General features: G+C 42.4%; 1 protein-coding gene across 1 annotated transcript in view; it reads left to right on the top strand.

Annotated features, from left to right (window-relative positions):
• The window catches only part of PRPF3 (pre-mRNA processing factor 3), a 1,139,821-nt gene that overhangs the window by 219,979 nt on the left and 903,812 nt on the right, over positions 1-16,030 (top strand). The window contains exon 3 of the mRNA XM_044079913.1: positions 789-919. Coding sequence (XP_043935848.1) covers positions 789-919 — 131 coding nt within the window. The remainder of the gene's footprint in view (positions 1-788; positions 920-16,030) is intronic.

The raw sequence follows: 16,030 nt of genomic DNA, 5'->3' as shown, positions 1-16,030 counted from the left end.
CACAAGGAGACTCCTTTTAGATAACTGTACCAGCATTAGGGGAGAGAAGAAGCTACAGTCACTGTGAATATTTACTAAAGCTGTAGAAGCCACACTAGAAGAAAGTATGTTCTCATTTGTCAAATTTCCATGATTATGGATATGGAATAATACTTGAGCAATGATCTATTCAAAACATCTGATTTTATGGCAATTTACTTGTGCAACTATGGTTTTCTGTTCTTTTAACACAAGCTTATGTTGCCCTATATTTGGCCTCAGCAGTGCTTACCACGAGCATTGTTCCCCCTTGGAGAGTTCAAGCTTGAAGACTGGAAGAGAAAGAAAGGAAGTACATGCCTTGTATGGGTGGCTTTGTGTCACCTGTGTTAGAGCCCTCATAGATCTGAAACTAATGGGCTCTTTTTGGAAAATGGACAGGTGGGGAAAAAATGAATGTAGGTCTTGGAAAGCAAAAAGTGCGAAAACACATACATTATGATTTACCATTACAGTGACCTTTTCTTGAAGACTTTGTTATGATAAAGGAAGCAGCTATGTAAGTACTTAAGTTTTTAATGTACCGGTTCTTCATATCACATTGCACTGGCTGTGGGTCTGTTTTGCTTGTTGGACTTGCTGCATAAGTCTGAGGTTGGGCTTTTTGTAAAAAGCTTTATTTGGGTATCTTTGTATTTTCATTTTAAAGACTAGATTAAATTCCTCAATGTGGATTCTGATGCAGAGCTTGAATCCAAATTTCATCTTATTTTGCTTTTTATAAAGTGTCATCTTTAATCTCTCAACAGATCACCTGAAACCCTTTCTAGATGATTCCACCATGCGATTTGTTGATAAACTGTTTGAAGCACTAGAAGAGGGGCGGAATTCTAGGCACTCTAAATCTAGCAGTGATCGGAACAAGAAACGAGAGGTGAAGGTATGTCTGAATTGTAGGCATTTGTAAAATTTTATCTCTAGATGTGTGTGTTGCTTTTTGTATGCAATACTAAGGGTGGTAGAGCAGTTTGGTTAAGCTAGCGCAAATAGTTTTACATACAGAGGAATGTAAAATGGCATTACCCTGCATTAATTATTCAGCAGATTTATAGTAGCCATTTCTCAAAAACTGACTGTTGGCAGTGAGTGAGATTTTTCCCCTGAAACAAAGAAAGACAATGGCCATTGCAATTTTTGAGAATTGTACACCCCCCACCCCCAACGAGAGAGCATAGCAGCTTTGAACAAATGTGGGCTGGCATGATTTATTCATGTAATGTCTGGCTGGTAGACACTCTGTTCATTTGTTTTCATGTTTGAAACTGTAGATAACTTTTTAAATGCGTTTTGTGTTTATAAATATTGCTTTGGTTGACCCTTGCCTTCTATTTGATGGTAAAGCATTAAAATGTAACCTTTCAGTGTCTTACAGCATATGTTTTCAGTAAATATTTCTAAAATGTGCCACTTTCAACATACCTTATAAATTTGTAATTAACTTTTATTGTGATTTGTGCACAAAAGTTGTGCAAGTTTCTTTTGTTATACAGATGACAGAAGGATTTTCATTGAGTGCTTGTTTTATTTAGAAGCATCTCATAAAGTGTGTAGTTACATGTGCTGTTCGCATTAAAATGTGGATAGTGTTAGTTTTTCCCCATTATAGGAGACGAAAGGTGAAAAGAAAACCCACTAGAGCCACCACAACCAGTTAAAACTTTATTTAATACACAGATACGCACTTTATAGCATTAGCGCTTCATCATATCTCCTTTTTTTTTTTTTTTTTTTTTTTTATTGCCATTATAGAAGACTGTACCATATTAAGGGGGGAAATGGGGAGACCGAAAGACCTAATTTGCCCAAACTTTCATCTGTGCTGTCACTGGGACTGAAAGAGTAGATAGTACAGAAAGATGAAGTAGATCTGATGCAACGAAACAGAAAATCTTCCTTGGCCAACACATAGGGTTTAACCTCTCAAACAGGAGTAGGTAAAGGTTCTAACATTTATTTACTTGTTTATTTATATGCATGTGTGTTAACTCAGTGGCTAGTCTGTTTATAAGGATCGCTTTTATTTATGACCATGGTCTAAGGTAATTAATTGCATTATACATGAATCATAAAAATAGTACGTTTGCCACTTCATCATTTTTTATAAATCCATATGTAGAGCGTACAGAATTCTGTTTTAACCATACTGTAGGTAAAACTGAGTAACTGATGATGTTAAATATATGTACAAATGAAGTTGTAGTCAGTTAAAAGCTGCCGTAATGTACACAGTCTTTTACCTCGCTTGAGCACCCAGGTTTTGATACCATTGTCCAACTGGAGAAATGAGTAAGAATGCACCTTTGTTGGAGCCTTGGTGTCAAGCTGTATTGAGGCTTAAAATCAATGATCCCAAGAAAAAAGTTCAACTTGCCAAGAGTCTTTGTGGTGCAGGATTCATATGGAGGGTTTCAGGATTGGACATTTTACATCTGCTTCATGAGAACTTGAGCACTTTTGTACTGCCACAAGTCATGCCATTCCTTATGCCCTTGAACTGTCACAGGCTCATTTGTTCTATGGCAACCAGCATCACTTATACATCCTTAAGACATATTACAATGCATTTGCCACTGGATGTCCTTCAAGGATGCATCTGCAGTCATAACAAATGGGTTGTCCTGCCTCAGGCAGCCCTTCGGTCGGCCGGATTCCAAAGTCTGGGTCTGGCCTCGGCTGATGTCGCACTTCACTCGACGTCATAGCTGCTGGGGTATAAAGGCATCAGCCGACGCCATTTTCCTCAGTCTTTCTTGCCGCGCGGTGCCCGAAGCAGAAACTGTTCGCAAGTGCCGGTCGGTCAGATCCAGAGATTTCAACGTACCGAAGACTTCTAAAAAGCTAAGTACCCCGTTGGGGACTCTTTCTTGCCTCAGCCGATGTCAGACAAAGTAAATAATTGTTTAACTTGTGGGAAACAAATACCTCATAAGGATTTCCACTCTTACTGCCTTCCTTGCTTAGGCCCAGACCACGACGTATCAGCTTGTTTAGCCTGTGCTTCCTTCAACCGACGGACTCTTAGACGTCGGTCGGAGTTTGCAGAAGAGTTTTTTGGCTCCACTTTTGCATATAAAATGCCGTCGGAGACTCCGACTACACATTTAGCTAAAAAACGCAAAGAAAAGGACCGACACTCGCGGCCCGCAGTTTCGGCTGAAACCACGGTTAGGCCTACCGCGAGTGTCTCGGTTTTGGCTGAAACCGAGACCTCGGTTCTCCCTTCGGCTGAAAGCATGCCTCCGATAACCGAGGCCACACAGGCCATGGCTGAGTCGGCTACAGAAATTCCTGCTGAAGTAGCAGGCACACAAGAGTTGTCTGACACTATTCCGTTGGACATCTCTACTCCTGCACGTGGGGCAGCTAGACTCCCTGCTTCTATGTCTATCAAGGCCTTTTCCAGGGCTAAAGCAGCCAAACTTTCCAAGGCCTTACCTTCAAAAGCTCCCTCTCACAGGCCTACCTCAAGTTCTCAGATTCTCAGCCTTGCTGAGGACCTTATTTCTCTGATCAGGGGAACCCATCCTCACCCAGACAGGGCCTCACAACCCCCTCCTGAAAAGAGGCCTAGGACTGAACCCCCTGAACCTCTGTCCTCTGACTACTCCTCAGATGGTTCAGATGTTTCGGACCATCAGGAAGGCCCGTACTCGCCTTATGAGGATTCTGACGCAGAAGACTCCATTCCTTCTGCCTCACCTCCAGAAGAATTTTCTTTTGGGGAAACCCTACACTCAATGAGGGAACACTTCCAATGACAGGGTCAGGATTTTTCTGATTCTAGGAAAAGGCTAAGGACTTTTGTACACTTACCACAGCATAGGCCTTTAACCATTCCACCTGTACTATCAGTTGTTGATGATGCATACAATGATGCCAGTACTGCCCCTGATTCTCTCCCCCCGGCCCCTGCAAAGCCTGACAGATACTACAGGGTCCCGGATTCTCACTACCACTTGTATAAGGCTCATGCTGCAGACCCAGAAACCATTTCTCAGGGCCCTAAAGGTGTTGCATCTGCCTCTGCCAAAAACCCTCTACCATCTGAAAGAGAATCTAGAGCTTTAGAGAGATGGGGTAAAAAGGTTTATACATCTGCTACTCTTGCTGCCAGGGCTTTAAACTGTCAATTTCACGTGATACAGTACCAGGAATTTTTGTTAGATCAGCTGAATAAAAAGCTGGCCTCTCCTGAACCTTTAGACCGTAAGTCCCTTCAGGATTTGGTGCACAATTCTCAGCAGGTCAGTAATCATTTCTTAAAATGTGGCTATGATGCACTGGAGGCTTCATTTAGATCAGCTATGACTGGAGCAGTGATTCGAAGGCATGCCTGGTTAAAAGAACAATCCTTACCAGACTATGTTAAGTCTAAACTCCTGGATGCCCCTATGGAGAAACAAAGTTTGTTTGGCTCCCCTGCACAGGAGGTTCTAAAGAAAGTGGAAGAAAAAGCAAAATCTGTCCAAACAGTCAAGGATTTTTTGCAGGTCCAACCTCCGAGGTTTAGCAGAAATTGGCCTTCAAAGAATTGGTCCTTTCCAGACAGCTCCAGAGCACAGAGCGGCAGAAATAGACGCCCAAGAGGCAGAGGTCAATCTAGGGGTGCCTACAGGGGTCGTCAGTGGCAACCTGCCAACCAAAGAAGTGCCGCCACAGCTGCGACTGCAACCACTTCTACAGAACAGACACAATGACTTGGCTCTGATTCCGCCTACCAGGGAACAACTGGAAGCACCCTTGGGCGGAAAGCTAGCCTTATTCTCAAGAAATTGGCATTGTATTACAGGAGACAAATGGACTTTACAAACAATAGACAAGGGCTACAGGTTTCACTTCCACACTCTACCAAAAAGAGGAATGCCAAAACCTTCCACCAAGCCAGAAATCAGAGGCTCTAAAACAAATCATCAGTTTACTAAAGATGAGAGCAATAGAAAAGGTACCATCTATGGAACAAGGCCAAGGATTTTACTCCAGACTATTCCTTGTACCAAGAAAAGAAAATCAATGGAGGCCTATTCTCGATTTGTCCACACTGAACACATACCTCATTGTTCCAAAATTCAAAATGCTGACCCTACAGCAACTTCTTCCCATGTTGGGCAAGGAGTCTTGGTGGTGACTCTAGATCTCAAGGAGGCATACCTGCACGTCCCTATACGACCAGATTGCAGAAGACACCTCAGATTTTCTTGCAGGATCAGAGCATTATCAATTCTCAGCATTGCCCTTTGGCTTATCTACTGCGCCCAGAGTATTCACGAAATGCCTGGCATCAGTAATTGCTCGTTGCAGGCTTCAGGGAATTCAAATCTACCCATACCTGGACGACTGCCTAATACAAGCGGACAACAAGGCAAAATTAATAAAGGATTTGGCCTATGTCATACAACTGCTGCAAGCCTTGGGATACACAGTCAACATACAAAAGTCAAGACTAGTGCCATCTCAAAGGATAACATTTTTGGGTGCAGAACTGGACACAATAACTCAGATGGCTTTTCTCACAGAGGAAAAACAAAAGCAACTACCAGTCTATTTCATGGCATTAACGAGACAAACTCAGCTTACTGCAAGGAAAGTCCTGCAGGCCGTGGGTTACGTGGCATCCTGCATAATATTGATCCCACATGCCAGGTTGCATATGAGAAAGTTACAATGGTACCTAAGGAATGTATGGTCTCAGCACAGACACAGTCTAGAAGCCCAGATACCAATCATTCCATGTCTGAAAAAAGAATTCCTGTGGTGGGCTTAGGCCTGTCAGATAAACGGAGGATTGCCTTTCCACAAACCACATCCAAGGCAGACCATCACCACGGACGCCTCAGACCTAGGCTGGGGGACACACATGGAAGACAAGTGTATCCAAGGCCTATGGTCACAAGACCAGCTGAATCTACACATAAACCTAAAGGAGATGCTGGCAGTGAAACATGCAATCGAGGCATTCAGACCATTCATCCAGCAAGGACACCTGCTGATAAGGACGGACAATACCACAGTCATGTGGTACATCAACAAACAGGGAGGCACACATTCATACCCTCTATGCCGGACGGCAATGGACCTGTGGAACTTGGCCCTGAATCTCAACATCCAACTGCAGGCCAAATTTGTACCAGGAAAAGAGAATTCACTAGCAGACAGCTTAAGCAGGACTACCACGGATGCTCACGAATGGATGCTGCATCCAGTTATTTTCAAAACCTTAACAAAGAAATGGGGAATGCCAGAGATAGACCTGTTTGCCTCCCCACACAACCACCAACTGAAGAAATTCAGCTCAAGAGTATACCACCCACTTGCCTGGAGGGTGGACTCCCTTTCTTTCAGCTGAAAGGACCTGACAGTATATGCCTTTCCACCTCTTCCTTTGATGTACAAAGTTCTACTGAAGATCAGAGAGGAACAGCCAAAGGTAATTCTGATAGCTCCAGACTGGCCAAGGCAACATTGGTACCCGCTACTGAGAAGCATGTATCAGACGCATTCATGGCATCTACCTGTATGTCCTTTACTTCTAACGCAGAACAACTACAAGACCCTGCATCCAAATTTAAAAACACTGCAGCTAACTTCTTGGAAAATTGCATAAAACAGAACCAACTTGATTTATCTCAGAGGGTTAAGGACATTATCCTGGAGGCTCGCAGACCCTCCACAAGGAAAACATATTCAGCCAAATGGAAAAGATTCCTCATTTGGAGTGCAGAAAAGGGAGAAAATGTCACACTAGCAAACCTAGCACACATCCTGGAATACTTAGCAGAATTGTTCCACAATGGCCTGTCCTAATCTTCCATTAAGATACACGCATCAGCATTTTCAGCAGAGTACAACATGGATCCTCCTGTCTTCTCTCATCCTCTCCTCAGACAATTTTTGCCTCCAAGGAAACCACCTTTGCCTGCATGGGATCTCAATTTTGTGCTAGAAAAATTAACACTTCCCCCTTTTGAACCAGCAGCAACAGCAGACTTACAGTTCTTATCTTGGAAAACTGCCTTCCTGCTAGCAATCACTTCAGCAAGAAGGGTATCTGAGTTACAGGCATTAATGGCAGTGCAGCCTTTCCTTATCTTCCATCAGGATAGAGTGTCTCTGAGAACCAATCCTACTTTTATGCCAAAGGTGGTATCCAGGGTATCCTTGAACCAAGCCATACATTTACCTACATTCTTCCCCAACCCACAGAACAGGGAGGAAAAACTACTACACACCTTGGATGTACACAGACAACTGCGCTACTATCTGGACAGAACCAAGGCCAGCAGAAAAACTGACCAGCTTCTGGTAGCATATGCAACAGGAGTGCAAGGAAAAGCAATTTCAAAACAATCTCAAAATGGATAGGAAATTGCATTCGATTCTGCTACTCATTTCATGGAAAGACAACTCCTGAAAATATCAGGCCTCACTCCACAAGAGCTACAGCCACCACTACAGCTTTCCTACGAGGAGTGGCTACCAAAGACATTTTAGAAGCTGCTACTTGGAGCTCCGTGCATACATTTGCCAAGCATTATAATCTTCCTTTATACTCCAGATCCCGAGCAGGTTTTGCAACTGCTGTTTTACAAGGGATCTTAACTACACCATCATTATCTTAGTGCCTCCTCCCCCAGTTTGGCTATGGTATTCTACCCATTTGTTATGACTGCAGATGCATCCTTGAAGGACATAGTACAGTTTTGTACCTACCATAAATGTAGATGTCTGATAGGTATGCATCTGCAGTCAGGATTACCCACCCTCCTTCCCTCTGTGGTATTCCTAGGGTACTTACCCCTCTTTTAGCTAGCTGGGGAATCTATTATGGTGTATTTGTTTGTATGTATATATGTATATATATTTTTTGCTTTCTACTGTTTGGAATTATCTGCATTTATCCAAATTTAGCCTTCCTAGAGGGCACCTGGCATCTGGGGCAAGAAACACTGAGGAAAATGGCGTTGGCTGATGCCTTTATACCCCAGCAGCTATGACGTCGGGTGAAGTGCGACATCAGCCGAGGCCAGACCCAGACTTTGGAATCCGGCCGACCGAAGGGCTGCCTGAGGCAGGACAACCCATTTGTTATGACTGCAGATGCATACCTATCGGACATCTACATTTATGGTAGGTACAAAACTGTACTTTCTTTAGCATCAGGCTACATGTGCCTTCCATAGGTTCATAGTTGTATAATAGGCTAATGACCACAAGGGTCTTTATAAGCTTAGTCGTATAATCTAACCCAGTTGCATACCTATGTGTCATGGATGTTTATTAAGAGGAGGTATGTTAGGATGTTTCTAGAGGTTGTGTGTGTGTATGTGTGGGGTATGTTAGCTAGGGCATTACTGTCTACAGCTGTCTATCAGAGACTTGGGGGCCAGACCCAGGATAAGTTTCCGATTTCACATTCATTGGTCAAGGTTGCACTTAAAATAAGGTTATGGATGAACTCTGCTTCACATGGATGGGAAGCCTGTCCCTGAGCATGGGGATCCATCTATTTCACAAGCAAAGTATAAATCCTTGGCTCTAGTTGTTCTGATGCTGTTCATTTTGCGAATGTGCAAAATTCCATTAGAACATGATCCGAGCATGCCTTGTATACCAGGAGTAGATTGCCACTTAGTAACCTGTAAAAGACAGAGTATAGAAGTAGGGCTTTACGGAGATCTGTATAGGACAATGTGATTATACCCTGGATTCTCCTGGTAAGGAACCTTTGTTAGATCTTCCAACTGTTATATATGTTTGGTCAGGCATGTGCCGAAAGAGGCATTATGCTCAATGATGGGTCTGATAAGGGACAAATAAAGTAGCACTATGATTTCCTTGGACCTAGATGCCATGACCTTTTAAGTTGGTAAGCATGGAATGATTTTCCTACTACTTTGGCCACATAGATTACTGTCTGCATATATTCACAGAACCCTGACTACTGGGTCAGCTCTTATGGTTATCTTATCAATACAGTAATTAGCGTAGGTGGCAGCTTTCCCAAAAGGCACAGTAATGCCTTTCTTGGCATTGAGTTTTAGTCCATAACTTTGGCACCAGTCATTTGTCTGTGTTGGACCCTGTTGTAAGATGTGTGTCATGGGAGGAATCCGTGATATCTCCCAGTTTGCATTCATCTGCGAACTTGGCCAAAGGCCCTCAACATTATCTTTTGCCTCCAAGAAGCAGATGCCAAGTAGGAGAGGTCCCAGCACAGAGCCCTGAGGTACCCCTCTGGTGACCAGTCTGTTACTGGAGGTGGTATCACCAATCCTGACTTCCTGTCTGTGAGCCAGCTGGAAATCCAGGGAACTATGTAGGGGTTTGTGCCCAGTTCAGTGAATTTGTCAACTGTACACGAGTGAGGTATTGTATTTGAACACCTTAGCCAAGTCTAGGTAGGTGGTATGCACCAATGTCCTTCCATATCACTGTTGCAGTATTCCTGATAAAATGTGATGATCTGCCAAGGATATCCTAATGTTCGGCCAGTATACCAAAGCCTTTTGAATTTATAGACGCCATATATCACACGTATGCTCCTCACACAGGGTGCAGGGCGCAAAGATGATGTACGAACTTGCATACCTCAGAACTTTTGTTTCCATTCCAAATGCCATCATTGAACATTGGTCTGAACGCTCTTCTGTGCTGGTTACAGAGCCATGTTTCAGGTAAGTGCCCAAATAGGGTTTCTTCTTACCACCTTCTTTTTTGTTTTTTTAAGCTTAAATGTCATACAGAAAGGGAAAATGTCAGTGTGGGAGGCAGATTCTCAATAAAGATCATCATGAGCAGTGTCTGTTCTGTTTGGGTACCTCTCACAGCCATACTGTGTTCTGTCTGCCAAGCTTTTCTACTGCAGACCTCCTGTAGCTGTTTTTCCTCCTTGTCTATTTACTTAGAAAAGCAGCGTCTGAAGTTGTTGGGTAAGGGGCTATGGTGGAGTCTTCCCATCCAAGGGCAGCTGCCTACCAAGAAAAAGGCCCAAAACACTTTGGTTTGATTCTGCTGCTGTCCAGCCTCCCTGGACATCTTTCTCAAGGCTGTGAGAGTCTCTAGAAAGCCTAGAGGCTTATCCAGTATTGGATTCATCTGCTGCAACCCCTTTGGAGGCCGGCATGGATCCGACTTCACTCACTTCCTCAGAGGCTTTACAAATGGCTGTTCCAAATGTTGAGGAGGGAACCTCGACTGATTTATATCTGAGTGACAGAGAGGTATTCCACAGATCCTAGTTCAGGAGGAAATTTCTGCTACCTTGATAGTATTGCTAGGGGTCCGAACTGCTTAGGGCTTTTCAGGCAGACATCCATCAAAAGAAAAAACAAGCAGATTTTCTCTGCTGTTAAAGATCCCAAATATGAATGGCAGGATTTTTCCCAGGGGTTGTTTAATGCTTTTACGGCCTTGAAGCCTCCTCAAGGTGTCTCTGTACCTACTCCTCCCTGGTATCGACTTCTCTTAATAGATTTACGGAGTAAGAGTTCTCTGATAGGGATTTGGATTCTGGGGAAGAATCTTTGGCATACTCTTCCTAGATCCCTTCTCCTTTGATTATGAGTGTCAGGAAGAGGATTCTATTAGTCCAGATTCTCCCTTAGAAGAGCTCCGTTTCTCGGATGATAGAATATTTCAAATGAGATTATTCTCAGGTTTCTGATATTCAGAAGAGGTATTATGAACTCCTCCAGATGGAGTCTCCCAAGCCCTCTGCAGTTCCTCAAGTCTTGGCTGCCCTCTTAGATACCTTTTTCTGCAGCCTCTGTTACCCTTGATGCACCTTGTAAAATCGGTCAGGTTTCTTGGTGGCCAGAGGCTGAGAATCATCATTCCTTTCGGTAAGAGCGATGTTCCTGAGAACTACCACATCAATACTGACACCCTAAGTAAGCACTCCATGGTGAGAGACCTGGGCACACAGGTTGACAGTACTCTTACCTTTGATCACCATGCCTTCATAGTGGTAAGAAGGGCATTCTGTATTGCTCATCTCGTAAGTAAGGCAATTGCTTCCAGAGGAAAAGTTATTATAACCTCCCTGTACTCTTTCCTCATCAGGCCAGTAATTGAGTACAGCTCTCCTTTTGGTATGTACCTTTCCAAGTACCTGCAGCAGTTGGAGTGACAGGATAGGTTCCTCACAAGGAAAATTCAAGGTCTACAGCATGTGTCCTTTGTGGATTGTCTGAAATCACTGTCACTTTATTCTGTTTCATACAGACTACTCAGAGGTGATATCTGCCTTGCATACAAGTCGATCTCTGATCCTGCTTTATTGGAAATGCTGTATATCTGTATCTGTAAGTCAAATGATACACTGGTTACTCGCTCTAAAGATCTTAACCTGATATCTGACATTAATAAAACCTGCTGGAAGGACAGATTTGTCTCCCAGAGGTTACCACACCTTTGGAACAGACTCCCACTTCATGTCAAACAGAGAACCTCATTGGCCTTCTTCAAATGCAGTCTGGATGATTGGATGGGTAACCGTGAATTTATCCTGGGGGTTCCACCTGTGTCACTCTTGGACAGGGACAATAAGTGCTGATCGTGGAAATAAGGGTAGAACTTGGCTAAGCTTGTAAGGGCCCTAGGGCCATTAGCCTAGTAACTTCCTATGATCCTAAAAAAGAGCTTGACAGACAGTTTTACACTTCTAGATGTTTGTAGACAAGTGAGGTTTTTACCTTGACAAAACCACATTAGAAAGTCAGACCAGCTTTTTGTTTCCTTTTAGGATAAAACATTTGGTCTCCCTGTTTCTAAGCAAACTATTTCTAATTGGATTGCTTCCTCCATTTAATTTTGTCACATTCTTTTCATGGTAAGGAGCTTCCAGGTTTAGTCAAAGCTCATTCTAACATATCTGTTGCTTTTTTCTGAAGCCCCTTTCAAGGGTCTTCATTCCAGATCTGTGATGCTATTTCCAGAGCTAGAGCTGGATTTGCTAGGTCCATCTTACAGAGAATGTTATATTCTAGCTCCATTTCATCACTCCTCTATGGACTCTGAAAACTTTGGGATTCTTCCCAGTGGTTAGTAATATTGCAACAGTGGTCATAGGCTGGAGACAGTACATTTGTGTAAGAACTTACCATAACACCAGATGCTCGATCTGAGCACTGTTGCAGTATTGCATCCCTTTCCCATTCCCCTAGTTTATCTTTTTTTTTTTTTTTGTATAGAATGAGTTTTTATCCTGTTCTCCTCCTCCTTTTGCTTGACATGTTTTTTGGTGACCTCTTGTCTTTATTGCTTTTTTCGTTCTTAGTCTGGGATAAGAAAGTCCTTGGGTACTTCATTCCTGTACATCCCATATGTACCACACAGCTTGGTGTGGTTTTCATCTTGTATTGGATGAATGTTGTGAGAGGAAGATGCTTAGGCTTTAGTATCCTGGCCCGGGGATATGACTATCCCTGGTGGGTTATCCCAATGGTTAGTAATAAGGGACTGGAGGTCAGTCAGACATATGCTGTAATGGGAAGTTCTTGTACAGTTCTTTCTTCAAGCTAGTGCACTTGAGCAGAAAGGAACACACTCTGACATCACCATTACAGCTGGCAGAATTTTTATTTAATTAATTAATTTATTTGTTTTACATTCGTTTACCGGGAAGGTCCGACTGGACATAGCTGTCCGTTTTCAGCGGAGGCCCAAGGAGAAAAGCTCCAGAACAATTGCTGACATACTATACATAAGATATTTACACATTCAGTTATAAAAACTTAGACAGCAACATATGATTGCATAAGATATTTACATAAGCATAGTGGCTTAGACATACAATTAAAAGTATAGCAGGTAGTAACATTTTATTGTTTTTTATACAGTATGTTTAGTAGAGATAATCCTGAAGATGTACTGAAGATAAGACAAGAAAATGGAGGAGAATATAGACAAGTTCATATGAAGTGCCTTGACATTTTAAGGGAAAGTTTTTCAACTTGGTCTATGAGAGAGTTAGTGGGTATAGATGGGGCAGTTGGCAGTAGGTTTCAGTGAGTTGGTAAGTAATGTGTGATAATACATAGTGCATCTGTGGGAGTTTTAAAGAGGTTGTATAGTGGGTAGGGGAAAGGAGTTGGAATATGTCAGCCAGGTGCTAGGCAGTTGCATGTCCAGGAGATGTTTAGGTGGGAAATAAGCTGTTTTTTGAAGATGGTTTTATTTGGTTGCACCCTGATTTCTAGTGTTAGGGAGTTCCAAGTCTTGGCAATGTTGCTAGAATACAGGGAGTCACCAGAGCTGTAATGGCTTTTGGAGATTGCAACTAATGCTTTGTTAGTGGATCTAAGTTCTGTTATTGGAGTGGAGGATGATCAGATCTTGTAAGACTGGAGTTTTGTCGGGTTGATACAGTATTTGGTGAGCTAGAAGTTGATTTAGAGCTAAGGTGGTGGAGTTCAAGCCAGGAAAGCTGTTTAAGGCCCTGACAGTGGTGAGTGCAGTAGGGAGGAGTTTGTGGCGAATTTTGCTATTTTGTTGTAGCATACTGATAGCTTGTTTAAATTGCTCTTGTTTAGATTAATTAGGACAGGAGAAGCAATACGGTAAGGTAGAGAGAAGATGGGTACAAGCTAGGGTAACTTTACTGTTTCTGGTTAGGAAGTTTTTACACCTGTAAAGAGTACCTAATTTTTTGTTGATTTTGGTTATTGTATGAGCTATGTGTTAGTCAGATTTCATATTATTGTCAATAATGAACCCTAGTAATTTGGTTTGTGTGACAGGGGAAATAGGGGTATTATCTAATGCAGAAATAGAGAAAGGGGGAGTAGGTGCTGCTGCTTTGGAAGGATGAAAGAGCATAAGTTGGGTCTTTTTAGGATTTAGTATTAGCTGGGAGTTTGTTAGCCAGGTTTCGGTAGATGTAAAGGCTTCTTGGATCTTGATTTGAAGTTGTTGGAGCGTGGGGACAGAGCAGATTAAGGTGGAGTCCGTGTATTGATCCAGGTTTGCTAGAGAGGTGGCTTTGTGAAGATTATTTGTAAATATAGTGAAAAATAGGGGTCCTAGGATTGATCCTTGGGTACTCCTAGTTTTATAGGAAGTAGGGGGGAAAGGGAGGTTTTTCCACTGAACAGCTTGTTGGCCTTGGGAGAGAGAGTGCTGAAACCATAATAGAGTGGGTGTAGTTGGTTTTAATTCTGAGAGTGATGTTATTAGTTTTGTATGGGAGACTGTATCAAATGCCTTTGATAAGTCAAAGAAAACTGCAGACACTAGTTGGCTGTTGTTGCATTGCATATTTACTAGGTTACTAAAATAGATGAGTGCAGTGGTAGTGCTATGGTTAGGGTGGAATCCGTGTTGAGTTTCGGCAAGAAGATTGTTGGAGAGGGGATGTGTTAGGACCTGGGTGTGGATACATTTTTCCATTATTTTAGCCAGTGGAGAAAGTATAGCCATAGGGCGTTAGTTTGTTAGGTCGGTGGAATTGCCCCCTTTGTGAATTGGTATAATGTAGGAGATTTTCCAGAGAAGTGGCACCTTTTGTTCTAAGATTGATCTGTTAATGATTATAGAGACTGGGTAGGAAATGGCTTTGGTGGTTATTTGTAGGAATTTGGCAGGTAGTTTGTCTACTGCTAAGGTGGTGGGTTTAAGTTTTGTTAGGTGTCTGTAGATTGTGCAAGTTGGTACAGGTTGAAGGGTGAAGGAGTTAACATTATTTGATGTGTTTTATAGAATAATGGGGGTTGAGGAGTGTGGGTCTGTTGACAGCTTTAATATAGAGTTGGTAAAGAACTCATTGAATTGGGTGGCTGTGTTTTATAGAGGTGGTTTCTATGTTTGGATGAGGAGTTGCTTTACCTGGTTGGAGAATACTGTTTATAGCGGCCGAGAACTTTTGTGGGTTGGTATTATGCTTAGTTTGAATTTCACTGTAGTGTTTTTGTTTATCTAGTCTGATTTGCTTTTTTACAGTGTTTCTCAGTTGTAAGAATGTTTGCCTCTTGGGAGTAGTTTTGTTTTTGCGCCAGATGTCCCATGCTTTGTCCCTTTGTTTTATAAGTTGCCTAGTACTCTTGGTAAGCCATGGGGCATAGATGGTTTTAGTGCAGATCTGTCTTGATGGAGCAAGTTGGTTGAGAAGGCCTAAGAAGATAGTGTTGAATTACTCAACTGCTTTAACTAAAGGAAGTGTTAAGAGGGAACCAGTTAGTGTTTAAGGGCTGTATTAAGGTCATCAGCCCTGAAGTTTTTAGTGCATCTGATGTGTTTAAGAGAACTAGTTCTTGTGAGTTTAGTTTGGTCTCTGATGAAGAAGGTTGGGAGGTGGTCGCTTAGAATGTCGGGTAGTGTAGTAAAATTATGGGTGGTAGATGGGCAATTGGTGAGAATCCAGTCTAGTATTGATAGTATTGATTCTTTTTTTGAGGTTTTGTCTACCTTAGTAGGGGCTTGTATAAGCTGTGAGAATCCATAAAGGTTAATATGATTTGAGGGGTGGGGTGATTTAAGTGAGGTCCAATCAGTATTGAAGTCGCCTAGTATAATGGTTTCATGGGGGAGGGTTTCTGATGTCCATTGGAGAAGAGATTCTAAAGTTTTGATATCTCCTGGAGGGATATATATGTGCATTTAGTCTTACCGTAGCAAGTAGGAACTCTGCTTTATTAAATGTGGGGATTTCTATGTTAAATAATTCAACACGGATGATCTGATACAGGAGAGTGACTCCACCTCCTCTTTTAGCTGTACAGTCTTTTCGTAGTATGCTATAACCAGGGGGAAGAAGTACTTCATTTTTAATGTGTGGTTTAAGCCATGTTTCTGTGAGAAAGATAATGTCAGGTAAGAATAATGCTATGGTTGCATGGAACTCAGTGGTTTTGTTAAGGATGCTTCTTATGTTATGATTTATTAGTAGAATATCGGATTTTCCCTTAAGTAGGCTAGTATTGGTTCTAGGCTGATTCTGGTGATGTGTAGGACTTGTTATTGGACCTGTTATTGAGTTGATATCGCCACTGCATAGTAG

The sequence above is a fragment of the Protopterus annectens genome, chromosome 8.part0 (assembly GCF_019279795.1).
Source record: "Protopterus annectens isolate FY-2018-M chromosome 8.part0, PAN1.0, whole genome shotgun sequence".
NCBI lineage: Eukaryota > Metazoa > Chordata > Ceratodontiformes > Protopteridae > Protopterus > Protopterus annectens.
Note: the sequence above shows the minus strand (reverse complement) of the source record. Positions and strands in the feature narration are given on the sequence as shown.